The sequence below is a fragment of the Salvelinus alpinus genome, chromosome 36, assembly GCF_045679555.1.
Source record: "Salvelinus alpinus chromosome 36, SLU_Salpinus.1, whole genome shotgun sequence".
NCBI classification, from domain to species: Eukaryota; Metazoa; Chordata; class Actinopteri; order Salmoniformes; family Salmonidae; genus Salvelinus; species Salvelinus alpinus.
Genome location: NC_092121.1, coordinates 6,927,773 through 6,943,377, shown reverse-complemented (window position 1 = coordinate 6,943,377; position 15,605 = coordinate 6,927,773). Strand labels below are relative to the sequence as shown.

The following is a 15,605-nucleotide window of genomic DNA, read 5'->3' as shown; positions in this document are numbered from 1 at the left end:
TGCGTTTCTGTCTCCCTGAAAAGTTATGGGCAGTTTTAGATTGCATGTAGCTAGTTTGTAAATCGATTTCAATTGGTCTACAGTCGGTTTTGGGGGCAGGCGTGGTTGGGGTGGAGGTGGAAAGACAAATTTGAACAATCTCACGAGAATAAAGGAGATTTACCGATTATTGTTTATACTACAAAAAAAAAGAGAAACCGAACCAATCCAGATTAAACTGAAATGATCGGAACAACACAATTTCCGTAACAGATTGTTTGCTAGAGCGAGGAAGGTGAAGCCGAACACCAACTTTGTTCTGATTGAGTACAGAATTAGACCGAACATATCAGATCGGAGGACAACATTATAACACAAAATACCCACATTGTTGGAGCATATTCGCGATGAAAAGGGCAAGTGATGGTCATTGTTCGGGATAAAATACCCGAAAGAGGCATGGTACGGCCCTTGATGAAAGGAATGTGAACCTGGGGATACCGGTGTAGGGAGTGCGGAAAGGCTGGTTCGGGATACCCCAGGACTTCTAGGCGGAGAAGGGAACTATCCGTCGTTATTGGGGGGCCAAGCAGACGCTCGTCTCCTAACTGGTAACAAATCAACACCGAAGAACGGGGATTTGGATGAGGCCTCGTTTGACAGTGTCGAGGTAGGGAGACAAGAATCGTGGACATAAAAAGATTGGACCCGTGGAAAATATAATTACAACAGGTAACTTTGGTCGAGTTGTATTAATGCTTTATTTCTAACATAACTTTGGGTTGGGACACAATATTCCTGAAAAACAGCAGTTTTCATGTAGCTAACGTTGGCTAGCTAACGCTAGCTAACTAACCTTACATGTTAGTCAGATATTTGCCATGTCGCTATCCATCACCCATTGGCCTAGTAACGTTAATGATCTATTCCCTTTCTTAAATTGACAATTTTGCAAGTAGTTATAATTTGGAAATATAAAATGCTGTTTTTTTTTTAGTTACCTATCAGACATATTTGCCAACGAAGTGACCAACTTGCTAGTTAATAGTTAGCTGCACCAGGTGGCTTACGTCGGACGTCAGCTGGCTACTATAGTTAACTAGCTAGCTAACAAGCATTTAGCAACAAAAACATGTTTGGAATGCCATCACCAACAAGGCAGCCATACCCATAGACTAGCCAAGGGGGGAACCTGAATTATTGACACATGTCAACTAATGTAATGAACACATGATCATGAGTCATGACAATGTCTATCATGTTACTCTCATTGTTAGTATTTTGTCACCTGCAAGTGGATGATGGCACGCTGCCTGTATTCTTTGATCAGCTAGCTAGTTAGTTATCTAGCTAGTTAATTTGATATACTATTAACAAGTTGGTTGGTCGCTGGCCTGACCCTTCTTGCCAAAACTGTCAGCTAACTAGCTAAGCAACGAAGCTATGTGGGAAAATGACTCAATCAGATTCACTAATCTTATCACGATACTGTAATCACAGTTTTGAAACCATATTTGCTGAAATGTCCCTTGTCAGCACAAGAGTATGCTCAGCTCTTGCCTGTTTAGTCTTTGCTTCATTTCTTGTTGTTGATCAAGTTCTGTGTTGGAATCAGTGGTGGTGGTGACCTGATTTAAAAAAAAAAAAAACAGGTGTGTCTGAGGTTATCCGTGAGTCAGTTTCTACGAATTTATAGTTGCATGCATCAACACATTCATCTATAGGCAACCCTGAACTGGTTGTGTCACTAAATCCTCAAGCTGTTGCTAGACGATTTCCAGCCCCTTGTATTCTTACTCTGTATGATGTTTGTCTGTGCTATGGACAGTAAACAGATCTGATATCAAATTGTGTGTTTCTTGCTCATTGTCCCTGCAGCCATGATGGAAGAACTGCACAGCCTGGACCCGCGACGCCAGGAGCTGCTGGAGGCTCGCTTCACTGGGGTCGGCGTGGCTAAGGTCTGTGTTACTACACTATATCGTTGGAGATGAGAGAGGCCTATATAGGGTCTTGCTCCTTTCCCGCTCCACCTTTTCTACTAATGTAGGACTGACAACAGGATCTCAATAGTGAACTTTTATTTCAGGGCCATATCTGTCTTTCTTTGTCTCTCTCTCACCCCTTCTCTTTGTTTCTCCCTTTCTTTGTTTGATTCTCTATTTCTGGTTGAGCTTGGTCAGGGACAGGCTAGCCCCCTCCGCCTCTCTCTCTCTTGAGAATGTAGAGCTGTGTGTCTGTTGGCTGGTGTGATATGGTATCCTCTCCTACTGGCTCATGATGTGGTGGCTGCATATGCAAGTGCGGAGGGCTGCCAAGAAGGGAACGGGCAGGAGGGGGAAGTGGGGCAGGGAAGGGCAGGCATGCCTGTCACTCTCATACGCGTAGAAACCCTGACCAGATGTTATGGCAGTAGCGCTCTGGCTTTTGATTAGAGGTCCTGCCTGGTGGTGCTGAGGTAGACTCCATCTTAGAGAGCTGCCTTTGTGGGAAGGGATCCGGAGCCCAGAGAGTGAATGAGAGCCAGGACTGGGCTCTATGCCAGCCGTAGGCAGAACTGAGCCAAGAGCATGGTGCTGTCGCAGAGAAAATGGCGGCTCCCGCTAAAGCGTCACGCCACGGCCGAATCGGTCTGACCAGGTTCTGTCTGACAGAGTTACAGTGTGTGGAAAGACTGGGAGAGAGAGAAAGGAAGTATTAGCCTAGAAAGAGATGAGACGTTTAGCCTGCCCTGGTGTTATAGGTCTGAAAGCCCCAGGATGTGGTGGGGGCAGCTCAACCTGTGTCTCTCGACCTTGAACAGCCCTGTAGCTCCCTATCAGTCATCCTGAGCTGCCTTATAAGCGTTGTGGGCGCGGCTTAAATCGGTCCAGTATTGGCGGCAGAGAGAAATGTGCTGTTTTTCAGCTAATTTCCTGCAATTCTATACATTTTTCCATGGAGCTGAGAGAATTTTGCAGTGTGAAAGCAAATTTCCTGCAATTCTAAGCATTTCTGTGTTCTTATGGTTAAACATTAGAACATAACCTATGGGGACCCCAATCGAGGCCCCTTGGCATGTACCCTGCATGCCACGTCAGTAATCCAGCCATTCCAAAAATAGTATTAAATAAATCGTTTTTGGAATTTTTGATTCTCCCTGACTGTCTAGCTAGTTTTTATTTGGGGGATTTCTAGTTCTCAAAGATTATATAACAATATATAGGTCAATTTATATTTTCTACATTCTGTCCATCCTTAAAATGTATTTCATTTAGCAGCGCCACTGCTAAGTGAATACAAGGGAAACACTGAAAGCCTTCCAATACCCTGAGTAGTAGGATTTTATAATTATTTGAACAAGGCTGGAGAGAATGAAGATGAAATAATGAAAGGCGAGAGTGTGAGGGAGAAAAAGATTGAGAGACCTACTCCCACCTGCATTAGTTATGTCTGATGTTCAGCAATTTCAGGTTCAATTTAGTTAGAGGGAGCAGCATTATGTGTCCAGAATGACTAAGTATATTTCTCTGATATGGCAGAGTCTGGTGAATTCAAAAGTGAGTCATTTGAGTGACAGGCATCACCTAGGCAACAGACATTTAGAATTGATAGGGTAGGTACACAGTGTGGAGACGAATGGTGATGATATTAGCTCAACCCTATTCCTCTCCGACTCTCTTCTGCTCTCTCTTTCTCTCACAAACAATCCCTCACCTTATCTGTTCACCAGAGAGTAGCCATGGGGAGAAACAGTCAGTCAAATGAAAGCAGAAAGCATAATCCCCATCCTTCCCTACCACACCCCTGGTTTAACTGTGAATTAAGTTTAGTCCCTCCTAGCCCTTGGCATATCCTTCCACTCTTTGTCTGACGTGTAATTGTGTGGGTTTGTTTGTTTGTTTTGAACAGGGTTCAGGCCACAATGAGTCGTCCAATCAGAGCCTGTGCAGCGTGGGCTCTCTCAGTGACAAAGAGCTGGAGGTCAGTGTCCCACAGCAGTGGCGCCATTAATCTTTTCACTCTTATATGATATTTTATACATCTTCCACTGTCTTAAAGTACAATGTGTTTCTCCTACTCGTTTTCCAGACCCCAGAGAAAAAGCCCAACGACCAGAGAACGAGGAAGAGGAAAGCAGAGCCGTACGACGGCAGTCAAGGTGAGATGTCTGTCTCCCTTCCTCCGTGATCTCTCTCATTCACCTCAGTCGTGCCTTGCCGGCGGCCATTTTGTTGTCAGAATATATCAACGGCCCACAGATTTTCAGCCTTTTTTTCTCTTCTCCAGGGAAAGGAGGAGCAAGAGGACAGAAAATTAGTGATTATTTTGAGGTGAGTGTGCAAGGTGCACTTTTTGGCAAGACTCATCCATAGCTTTGAATTTCTTCGCCCTTCTTGTGACTTTTCCATTAAATCTGTCAGTTTGTGGGTGGTAGCGGTCCTGGTACCAGTCCTGCCAGGAGTCTCCCTCCAGTTGTCCGCTCCTCCCCACAACATCACTCCCTCTCCAACCCCCCAGGCACAGTGAGCGTGCTCCCTCACTTCTCCTTTCTTTTTCCGCCTCCCTTTTCACCGTGCCCTTTCCCCCCCCCCCCCCATTCCTAACGAACCCATCGTGTCCTTCAAACTGACCTGAATGCAAAGCAGAATGTTACTGTGGTCCATGACATGATGTTAGTGGTATGTGTGGATGTCTTTGTATCCCAGATGCAGCAGGGCAGCCCGTCCTCTATGGGTTCAGCCAACACAGAGCACTCATCCTGTTCCCTAAAGCCTGTCTCCCTCTACATGAACCACAAAGCCACACAGGTAGCTGTTACCTTACACCATCTGTACACACACACACACACACACACACACACACACACACACACACAGAGCACTGGTGATGTCTGTAATAACTTCCTGTATAATATGACACGTCTCTGGTGAATGTTTGACTTCATCTCTCTTTCTCGTCCTCTGGTTCTCCTCCTGCAGTCTGACCTGACGGTAGAGAAGCTAACTGCTATGGAGAACAACAAGAACTCTGACCTGGAGAAGAAGGAGGGGAGGATCGATGACTTACTGCGGGTGGGAACACATCTGCCATCAACGTGCCCTTGTTTTTCCCATTCTGTCTTCTAATGGAATAACATGTTGTGGGCCTCGTCATGAGACAGGATGATGCTCCAGACATGGAAACAGATCTCTTCAGAACCTACTAACTGACATTTTAAAACAGCTTTGTTTCATTAAAAGGACTATTAATGAATGGGATTTTGACCCGTTCTGTTTCAGGCGAACTGTGACCTTCGAAGGCAGTTGGATGAGCAGCAGAGGATGCTGGAGCGGTACAAAGAACGCTTGAACAAATGCGTGACCATGAGCAAGAAGCTGCTGATTGAGAAAGTGAGTTCTCCCTCTGTCCCTACAACAGGCTTGGGAGTCTAGAATACCGTCACCCATGTCTATTTTCTCGACCAAGGATTAGCTTTCCCCAAGTATAACGTGTGTGTGTCTTCTCTCCCTCCCCCAGTCGAAGCAGGAGAAGATGGCGTGTCGCGACAAGAGCATGCAGGACCGTCTTCGTCTGGGTCACTTCACCACCGTCCGACATGGTGCCTCATTCACAGAACAGTGGACGGACGGATATGCCTTTCAGAACCTTATCAAGTAAGGGTCACTCAAAAGCCTCTCTCACTCTGCATCTCATCCTCCTTCATACTCCTCTCTACCCTCCTCTGTTGTTTTTAATCTTTCTCTCTCTCATACCAGCACTGACCCTCCCCGTCACCTGTCTGTGTGTCTCGTCTCTAGGCAACAGGAGAGGATCAACTCCCAGCGAGAGGACATAGAGAGACAGAGGAAGGCCCTGGCCAAGAGGAAACCGCCCTCAATGGCCCAAACCCCGCCCCTTAGCCTGGAGCAGAACAAACGCAAGAGCAAGGCCAACGGAGCCGAGAGCGACGCGTACGTTACCCCGCCTCTTCCCCTCTCTGTTTAAATGCATACATTTTCCCTGGTTTGGTTCTGTTTATGATGGTGAGTTTCTTCATCTTCCAGGTTATCACAGGCCGAGTATCACGAGCAAGAGGAGATTTTCAAACTAAGACTGGGCCATCTCAAGAAGGTGGTGTGCTGTTTACCTGCAATGTTTCTATGTTTTGTGTATGTACTTTGTGTACTGTTTATCTGTTGGTTCCTGTAAAAGTTGCTAATAAGCTTGCTGTGTGTTGCAGGAAGAGGCAGAGATCCAGGCTGAGCTGGAGAGGTTGGAGCGAGTACGGAACCTGCACATCCGCGAGCTCAAGAGGATCCACAACGAGGATAACTCCACGTACGTGCTCTCTACCGGTGTTCTCTTATTTGTGTTCTCTCTGTTTGACCTTTTAATCGAAATATGTCTGATTTCCGCAACAGGTTCAAAGACCACCCAACGTTAAACGACCGGTACCTACTGCTCTACTTACTAGGCCGAGGTGGCTTCAGTGAAGTTTACAAGGTGAGGGCACTCATTGGAACTGACCTTTTGTCACCATGGTCAAATGCATAGTTGTATACCCATTGAACAGCGGCGACATAGTCTAAAGGATTCCTCATAATGATGTACTTTCGATGTTCACCTGAATCCATTTTTTAAAGTCGGTGCCAAGGTTTCATATTGGTGCCAGGTTTCGCTCAGATATGATAAAGAATAATGGATGTGATAGAATGATTTGCTTGTAATTGATGTCATGTCTCTCACGTTTTGAAGGCCTTTGACCTAACGGAGCAGAGATACGTCGCAGTCAAAATCCACCAGTTGAACAAGAACTGGAGGGACGAGAAGAAAGAGAACTACCACAAGTGAGTTCCCTTTTTCTTATCATGGACAGACACCTTTTTTCTCAGAGTGATACGGGTAACAAAAGCACTTTGGTTTTAACATTGGAGTTTAACGTGGTCTCTTTTTCAGACACGCATGTCGAGAGTACAGAATCCATAAGGAGCTGGACCACCCACGGATAGTCAAACTCTACGACTACTTTTCACTCGACACAGACTCGTAAGTTGTGTCCCCCCCCCCCTCAAACAGCAGCAGAACATATCCAACACATCTTTGGAATAGAACTTGACATTTTGGGGGGTTTCGAGTTCCGGTGTTATTTTTTTCTTTCAACTCTGTATCCTACTGTTTTGAAACAGTAGCTCACAGTTGGTTCCTTTGTCTCTCGTTGTGGAACAGGCTCTGTACGGTTTCTAACCTAAAACAGTACCACACAGCCGAATGAACTGTCGTTGTTCTAGGTTCTGTGCGTTTCTAGAGCTTAACAGTACCACATCCTCTCTCTCCAGGGTCTGTACGGTTCGAGATTAAAACACTACCTCACCGTAGGTTCATCTGTCTCGTTGTGTTCCAGGTTCTGTACGGTTCTAGAGTACTGTGAGGGGAACGACCTGGACTTCTACCTGAAGCAGCACAAGCTGATGTCGGAGAAGGAGGGCCGCTCCATCATCATGCAGATGGTCAACGCCCTCAAGTACCTGAACGAGATCCGCCCACCCATCATCCACTACGACCTCAAACCCGGTGGGTACAAACAGCAGATCACACGGACACTAGCATGGCAGCAGTTACACTGCAATATTAGTACCAGGTCAACACTGATGCGATCACTTACAGTACCAGTCAAAAGTTTGGACACACCTACTCATTCCAGGGTTTTTCTTTATTTTTACTATTTTCTACATTGTAGAATAATAGTGACGACATCAAAACAATGAAATAACACGTATGGAATCATGTAGTTACCAAAAAAGTGTTAAGCAAATTCTTCAAAGTAGCCACCCTTTGCCTTGATGACAGCTTTGCACACTCCTGGCATTCTCTCAACCAGCTTAATCTGGAATGCTTTTCCAACAGTCTTGAAGGAGTTCCCACATATGCTGAGCACTTGTTGGCTACTTTTCCTTCACTCTGCGGTCCAACTCATCCCAAACCATCTCAATTGGGTTGAGGTCGGGTGATTGTGATTGTGGAGGTCAGATGCAGCACTCCATCACTCTCCTTCTTGGTCAAATAGCCCTTACAGCCTGGAGGTGTATTGGGTCATTGAGTCACAGATTTCCACTAGTCTAATGTCCATTGCTCGTGTTTCTTGTTCCAAGAAAGTCTCTTCTTCTTATTGGCGTCTTTTAGTAGTGGTTTCTTTGCAGCAATTTGACCATGAAGGCCTGATTCATGCAGTCTCCTGTCAACAGTTGATGTTGAGATGTGTCTGTAGCAGAGGTAACTCTGGTTCTTCCTTTCCTGTGGCGGTCCTCATGAGAGCCAGTTTCGTCATAGCGCTTGATGGTTTTTGCGACTGCACTTGAAGAAACATTCAAAGTTCTTGAAATGTTCCGGATTAACTGACCTTCATGTAATGATGGACTGTTGTTTCTCTTTGCTTATTTGAGCTGTTCTTCCCATAAAATGGACTTGGTCTTTTACCAAATAGGGCTATCTGCTGTATACCACCCCTACCTTGTCACAACACAACTGATTGGCTCAAATGCATTAAGAAGGAAAGAAATTCCACAAATGACCTTTTAATATGGCACAACTGTTAATTGAAACGCATTCCAGGTGACTACCTCATGAAGCTGGTTGAGAGAATGCCAAGAGTGTGCACAGCTGACATCAAGGCAAAGGGTGGCTAATTTGAAGAATCTCAAATTTAAAATGTGTTTTTGATTTGTTTTTTGGTTAATACATGATTCCATATGTGTTATTTCATAGTTGTGATGTCTTCATTATTATTCTACAATGTAGAAAATAGTAAAATAAAGAAAAGCCCTTTAGTAGGTGTGTCCAACTTTTGACTGGTACTCTACCTGTAAAGCAAGTTGAAACGATGACAGCAGACTAAAACGAGACAAGATACCTTTTCACTCGGTTATCTTTTGACTCTTAAGGCTGGTTTACAGTTGGTCTGTCGACATCGACAGTCTGTAGGCTGTTGTCGCAGTGACATCCTGAACGTTCTATCGTTGTCCGACATCGAACTTGTCGTTGTTGTCATGATATGCATGACAGCAGCCTGGTGGTCCAAATAGCATAACTGGTGTATTTTAACACCGATTAACCCATCCGTTAATTGGATATATGTTAATCTAGCAAGCCAGACAACTAAAAGCTAGAAACTAACCACGCAACAATGTTTTGGTTAGTTTCTAGCGTGTTAGAAGGTAGGCAGTTCAAATAATGACCAGAGCATAGCTGACATCTTTTTAGGGAAAGGGGGAAACCTAGTTAGTTGTACAACTGAATGCATTCAACTGAAATGTGTCTTCCCGCATTTAACCCAACCCCTGTGAATCAGAGAGGTGCATGAGGCTGCCATAATCGACATCCACGTCTTCGGCATTTGGGGAACTGTGGGTTAACCGCCTTGCTCAGGGGCAGAACGACAGAATTTTACCTTGTCAGCTCAGGGATTCAATCCGGCAACCTTTCGGTTACTGGCCCAACGCTCGGACCACTAGGCTACCTTTTTAGTACATTTTTATGAATTATTACAGGAAAGTAAACTCACAACAAGATCATTTTTCAAGGTAATGGCAAGCTAATTACAGAAAATAGCTTACGATTGCGAGTGTGACGTATTAAATGCAGGGCATTCTACCGGATATTTTTTTTGCTTGTCTCATTGCTGTCGCAGTCAGGTAACCATGACAACACACTTTTTTCATCGGTCTGTGACAAGGAAACCGAAACGTGTCAGTGACAGTCTATAGACGTTCCACCGGAGTATATATGAAATGTTGTTTGGACCAGCGAAACTTGACGCATTTGAATTGTCTACAGACACGTCGTTAGACCAATTTTATAAACCAGCCTTGACCACATATTACTGAGAAATGTTCATTATGACCTTTTTTTGTCTTGACCTCTGACTTGTCTTTTCCTCAGGCAACATCCTCCTGGTGAATGGCACAGCCTGTGGTGAGATCAAGATCACCGACTTCGGCCTGTCCAAGATCATGGACGACGACAGCTACAACTCAGTGGACGGGATGGAGCTGACCTCGCAGGGTGCAGGGACCTACTGGTGAGGCGCCGCACAAACTACAACAATAGAACGACTGTCTTGTTTGGGTGATTGTTATTGTGGAAAGAGTGTTTCTCTAATAAATGATCTTCCCTTGCAGGTACCTTCCCCCAGAATGCTTTGTGGTGGGTAAAGAGCCTCCTAAAATCTCCAACAAGGTGGATGTGTGGTCAGTGGGAGTCATCTTCTACCAGGCTCTGTACGGACGCAAGGTAATACAAGCACGCACACGCTACTAACTCCTCTCAGAATTCTATTCATACTCTTTATACTCCATTTAAGAGATGAGGATGTTTTGTGTTGCTAACTTTTTCTTCTTTTCTTTCTTTGTCTTCGCCTCCAGCCCTTTGGCCATAACCAGTCTCAACAGGACATCCTCCAGGAGAACACCATACTGAAGGCAACAGAGGTGCAGTTTCCCCCCAAACCAGTAGTCACCCCAGAAGCTAAGGTACTGCTTGTTTTTTCTGACTGTCCCTCCCTCACCTTTCTGTCATTTGTTAGTCCATTCCTTAAATTCTGCCTCACCTGGTGTTGTTTCTCCAGCCCTCTTTCACTGGTCTGTTACTTTACGCATTCATCCCTTTCTGCTCTGTGCACAAACTCTTCCCCTGTCACAACGTCTCTAAATGTCCCCTCCTTTTCTCTCTCCAGGCCTTTATAAGGCGCTGTCTGGTCTACCGGAAGGAGGACCGTATCGATGTGCACCAGCTAGCCAGTGACCCCTTCCTCATGCCTCACATCCGCAAGTCTGTGGCCACGTCCGGGGCCTCTGGCACGGCTATACCCTCCACCTCCAGCTCCTCCAACAGCAGCGCCTCAAACTGAGCCCTCACTATCTATCTCACTACGAACTGACTGACCTGAGTGGAAGGTGGAGGTGGGGGTGGCTGCCTGATTTAGCCCCCTCACCACTTACCATCCTGCTTATGTCCCGCCATGGGCTCAGCACCCCAGGGAAACCTCTGGGGTGCAGGCAGGGGGAGCGTGAGGAATCATGGGTGAGGTGGAGGGGTGGGGTAATCAGTGTTCCAACTGCAACTTGGAGCCCTCCGTCCCCCATGTCCACCCACCCAGCTTCCCTGTCTCTCCCTCCCCTGAGGGGTGGTGTTGTTCTGGGGGTCAAAGCCCTAGGGTCCCCCCACAGTGAGGAGGGGGGCATGGCACTGAGCTGATGAGAAATGTTAAGATGAAAAGAATGGAACAGGGCTGCATTAGCTTTGAGAAATGGAAGGGACTGTTGGAAGACTCTGTTTTCCATCTTATACACACACCCACCCACCCACCATGCCTCGGAGTCGTCCCAGATGCTCTGGGTTCTCCTTTTGATAAATGCTTTGGTTGTCATCCAACCCCCTCCCCTGACTGACAGTACCAGTCTAGCCTGCCTTTAGACTGGACCTGAACAAGACCTATGGCATTCATTCATTTAAGCCACTCTCCTGGGTCCAGGTAGTTTTTGAAGGGAAACATACCCCCCCCCCCCCCCCCCGTTTTAAATCCTGTGACCAAAGCTTAAAACTTCCAGATGGTGGCACTGTTCCGCTGCTGTTTTTATATTGGTTCTAGTTGTGTTACATGATATATGACGTGGAAAACGAATGAATGGTCCCTTTTTTAAGAATTGTTACTTTTACATTTTCTCAATTCTAAGGGAAAAAAAGCAATTGGTGGTTTTTAAATTTGTTTTCTTTTGTTTTTTTCCCTGTTCTCTTTTTAGTAATTGCCCCTTCATGAAAACACATATTTATTTAGGTCTGTTTTATTGAATTTTTTGCCAATAAAATGCAAGGGACTGGTTTACTCATTGTACTGTACTGTTGCGAGGAGATTGGGCCTTAGCAGAGAATTGCATAACCCATTAAATACTATTGGTTAAACTGTGCGATCTGAGTGTTTTGTGGGGGGGGTGTGGTTCTGGTTGGGTTGTTTACTCTCAGAAAGCACGGCAAGCTCATTTCTCTGCATCAACAACACAAAAGCACACTTGTGTAATATTTATTATCTGTAACCTGGAATTTCCAGGGGGAAAAGGAAACCGGGAAGACCCAGATACAGCTGGAGAAGGTCTATCGAGGAAGAACTCAAATAATCAAGAACATCTTTGAAAGGGAGGTAGGTAGTCCAGCGGTTAAGAGCGTTGGGCCAGTAACCGAAAGGTCGCTGGTTCGAATCCCGGAGCTGACTACAGTTGAAGTCAGAAGTTTACATACACACTCAGTTTTTCACAATTCCTGACATTTAATCCTAGTAATAATTCCCTGTCTTAAGTCAGTTAGGATCACCACTATTTTAAGAATGTGAAATGTCAATAATAGTAGAGAGAATTATTTATTTAATTTCTTTCGTCACATTCCCAGTGGGTCAGATGTTTACATATGCTCAATTAGTATTTGGTAGCATTGACCTTTAAATTGAAACGTTTTACCCTAGTTAAACAGGTAGCGTTCCACAAGCTTCCCACAATAAGTTGGGTGAATTTTGACCCATTCCTCCTGACAGAGCTGGTGTAACTGAGTCAGGTTTGTAGGCCTCCTTGCTTGCACAAGCTTTTTCAGTTCTGCCCACATTTTCTATGGGATTGAGGTCTGGGCTTTGTGATGGCCACTCCAATACCTTGACTTTGTTGTCCTTAACCATTTTTCCACAACATTGGAAGTATGCTTGGGGTCATTGTCCATTTGGAAGACCCATTTGCGACCAAGCTTTAACTTCCTGACTGTTGTCTTGATGTTGCTTCAATATATCCACATAATTTTTCTCCCTGTGCACCCACAATCTGATGCTGCCACCCCCGTGCTTCACGGTTGGGATTGTGTTCTTGCAAGCCTCTTCCTTTTTCCTTCAAACATAACGATGGTCATTATGGCCAAACAGTTCTATTTTTGTTTCATCAGACCAGAGGACATTTCTCCAAAAGGTACAATCGTTGTCCCCATATGCAGTTGCAAACCGTAGTCTGGCTTTGTTTTATTACTGTTTTGGAGCAGTGGCTTCTTCTTTGCTGAGCGGCCTTTCAGGTTATGTCGATATAGAACTCGTTTTACTGTGGATATAGATACTTTTGTACCTGTTTCCTCCAGCATCTTCAAAATGCCATTTTCTGTTCTGGGATTGATTTTCACTTTTTGCAACAAAGTACGTTCATCTCTAGGAGACAGAAGGCGTCTCCTTCCTGAGCTGTATGACGGCTGCCTGGTCCCATGGTGTTTATACTTGCGTACTATTGGTTGTACAGATGAACGTGGTATCTTCAGACATTTGGAAATTGCTCCCAAGGATGAACCAGACTTGTGGAGGTCTACAATGTTTTTTCTGAGGTCTTGGCTGATTTCTTTTGATTTTCCCATAATGTCAAGCAAAGAGGCACTGAGTTTGAAGGTAGGCCTTGAAATACATCCACAGGTACACCTCCAATTGACTCAAATGATGTAAATGAGCCTATCAGAAGCTTCTAAAGCCATGACATCATTTTCTAGAATTTTCCCAGTTGTTTAAAGGCACAGTCAACTTAGTGTATGTAAACTTCTGACCCACTGGAATTGTGATACAGTGAATTATAAGTGAAATTATTTGTATGTAAACAATTGTTGGAAAAATGTCCTAACCTACTTGCCAAAACTATAGTTTGTTAACAAGAAATGTGTGGAGTGGTTGAAAAACGAGTTTTAATGACTCCAACCTAAGTGTATGTAAACTTCCGACTTCAACTGTAGGTGAGATCTGTCGACGTGCCCTTGAGCAAGGCACTTAATCCTAATTGCTCCTGTAAATCGCTCTGGATAAGAGCGTCTGCTAAATGACAAAAATATTAAATGTATATAACGAAGTGGGGGAAACCAAAACAGATGGAAAAGTCTGAATGACCTAGAGACGGGTTGGCTGACAACGTCACGAGAATGTGGACACATCGATGAGGAAGAAGGCCATGTGGTGGTATGATTAAAATAGCAAACAACCATGTGGGGAGTCGTAGGTGGCTAGTTTCATCTCGTTGATACTGTGTTGAGGTGTTTTGACTCATGTCTGTGCTAATATGGCTCAAATTTGCTAGCTAACCAACAACTGTATTGATGTATTTGAGAGACAAGTGCTCCTTGTGCAAATGTATTTGTTTTCAATAAACATTTTGAGACAAAATATAGTTTACATGTCAACAATCTAAACCAACCCTGTCTGTTTTGCCCCATTTTTGCTTATGTGTTTTGTTGCTAAACAACCAACCCGTCTATGCTCCCCACGGACCCCGAGGTACTGCACCTGGTCCGCGGTCAGATCTCAACATCTCTCTTTCTATACACTGTATATCTTTTTTTACATTCGATTTTTTTAAATGAATATTACAAAAAACAAATTAAATGAATTTTGGCCAAGAGATCTGTAGAATAAGTTGAGGGTGTAATACAATACAGTGTAATATGATTCATCTGCAATTGATGTTCTTAATAATTAACCCTGGGCAACATGGGCCTGGATATTGGTATCCACAGTACTCCACCAATTATCAACTCCATCCTTATTCTATTTTAGTTTACGTAAATGCACTGTACTTTAAGCTTTAAAACTGAAACGTTTTCTCTCTGCCTCATGACAAAATGTGTAGAATTGCAGGATATACGCTTTAAAGCTGAAACAACAAAAAATCTCTGCCCCATGAAAAAATATGTAGAATTGCAGGAAATTTGCTTCTCTCCGATGCCAGGAGATGGAGCTTTAAAATGGTTTGTCCGGCCATGCACTGCCAAAGTCAAAGTAGAACTCCTTGTATTCTATTTTTTTTTTATCCCACTCCAGTTGTGTTCTGATTATGACGGGGTCCCTGATGAATTTGCTATCACAAAAGGGGTCCCCGGCCCAAAAAACGTTTGAGAGCCCCTGAAGTAATTATCTATAATACAACTGTCACATTATTGAATGAATGATTGGGCTCACGCAGTGCTGAATTGATGCCATGAGCGATGATCACTCTACCATTGAACCACACTGGTAAAAAATGTATGGGTAGGCCATAGAGATAGAAGCTCAATCTAGGTCTGTGGGTAGGCTACTACCTTGCATGGTGCATTCGCACGTTGTTTAAAATGTGTGTTAAACTGAGTGTGGTTGTGTGCAGTGCACTGCCAAAGCCACAGATCAATAATGATCAGTGGACAGGGAGACAGCCAGGGCCCTGAGCCATGCATACTGCTAATGGTCCAACAACGGCTGTGTTCACAAGAGAGAGGATGAAGCTAACACATCAGTGACACCAGCTTTGAACTGTTAGGCTACGTGTGCAGATTGTACACACACACACACACACACACACACACACACACACACACACATTATCCGCCAATGTAAGATTGTTCTGATTGATGCATCATTCTTGCATTTCCCAACAGATTGACATTGGATTGTTTCCACTCCCCCACATCCACCACTAACAATACCCAACACGGAATCATTCCAGGGGTGAATAAAGACGATTCCATGTGAAACTATGTGCACCATGGCATCTTAATTGATTCACGAGGAAGGGACAGCAATACTGTGATAATTAAATCATCCAGAATACTTTCTTCACAACAGTGGAGGCCAAGAAGCCATC

General features: G+C 44.5%; 1 protein-coding gene across 2 annotated transcripts; it reads left to right on the top strand.

The window, feature by feature from the left end:
* Window positions 1-63: 63 nt before the first annotated feature.
* On the top strand, window positions 64-11,900 carry LOC139564929 (serine/threonine-protein kinase tousled-like 2). Of its 2 annotated transcripts, XM_071384854.1 has the most exons (21): window positions 260-711; window positions 1,858-1,940; window positions 3,871-3,942; window positions 4,051-4,120; window positions 4,249-4,292; window positions 4,383-4,484; window positions 4,668-4,769; window positions 4,941-5,033; window positions 5,241-5,351; window positions 5,479-5,615; window positions 5,760-5,912; window positions 6,006-6,072; window positions 6,182-6,279; window positions 6,363-6,444; window positions 6,697-6,788; window positions 6,898-6,987; window positions 7,343-7,512; window positions 9,877-10,015; window positions 10,116-10,227; window positions 10,359-10,466; window positions 10,670-10,986. In XM_071384854.1, exons 2-21 carry the CDS (start codon window positions 1,860-1,862, stop codon window positions 10,841-10,843), a joined length of 2,097 nt encoding a protein of 698 aa, XP_071240955.1. In that variant the 5' UTR covers window positions 260-711; window positions 1,858-1,859; the 3' UTR covers window positions 10,844-10,986. The 2 variants fall into 2 exon arrangements, with proteins under 2 accessions (XP_071240956.1, XP_071240955.1); XM_071384855.1 differs by lacking the exon at window positions 4,383-4,484 and having other exon boundaries at window positions 64-711; window positions 10,670-11,900.
* Window positions 11,901-15,605: the final 3,705 nt, after the last annotated feature.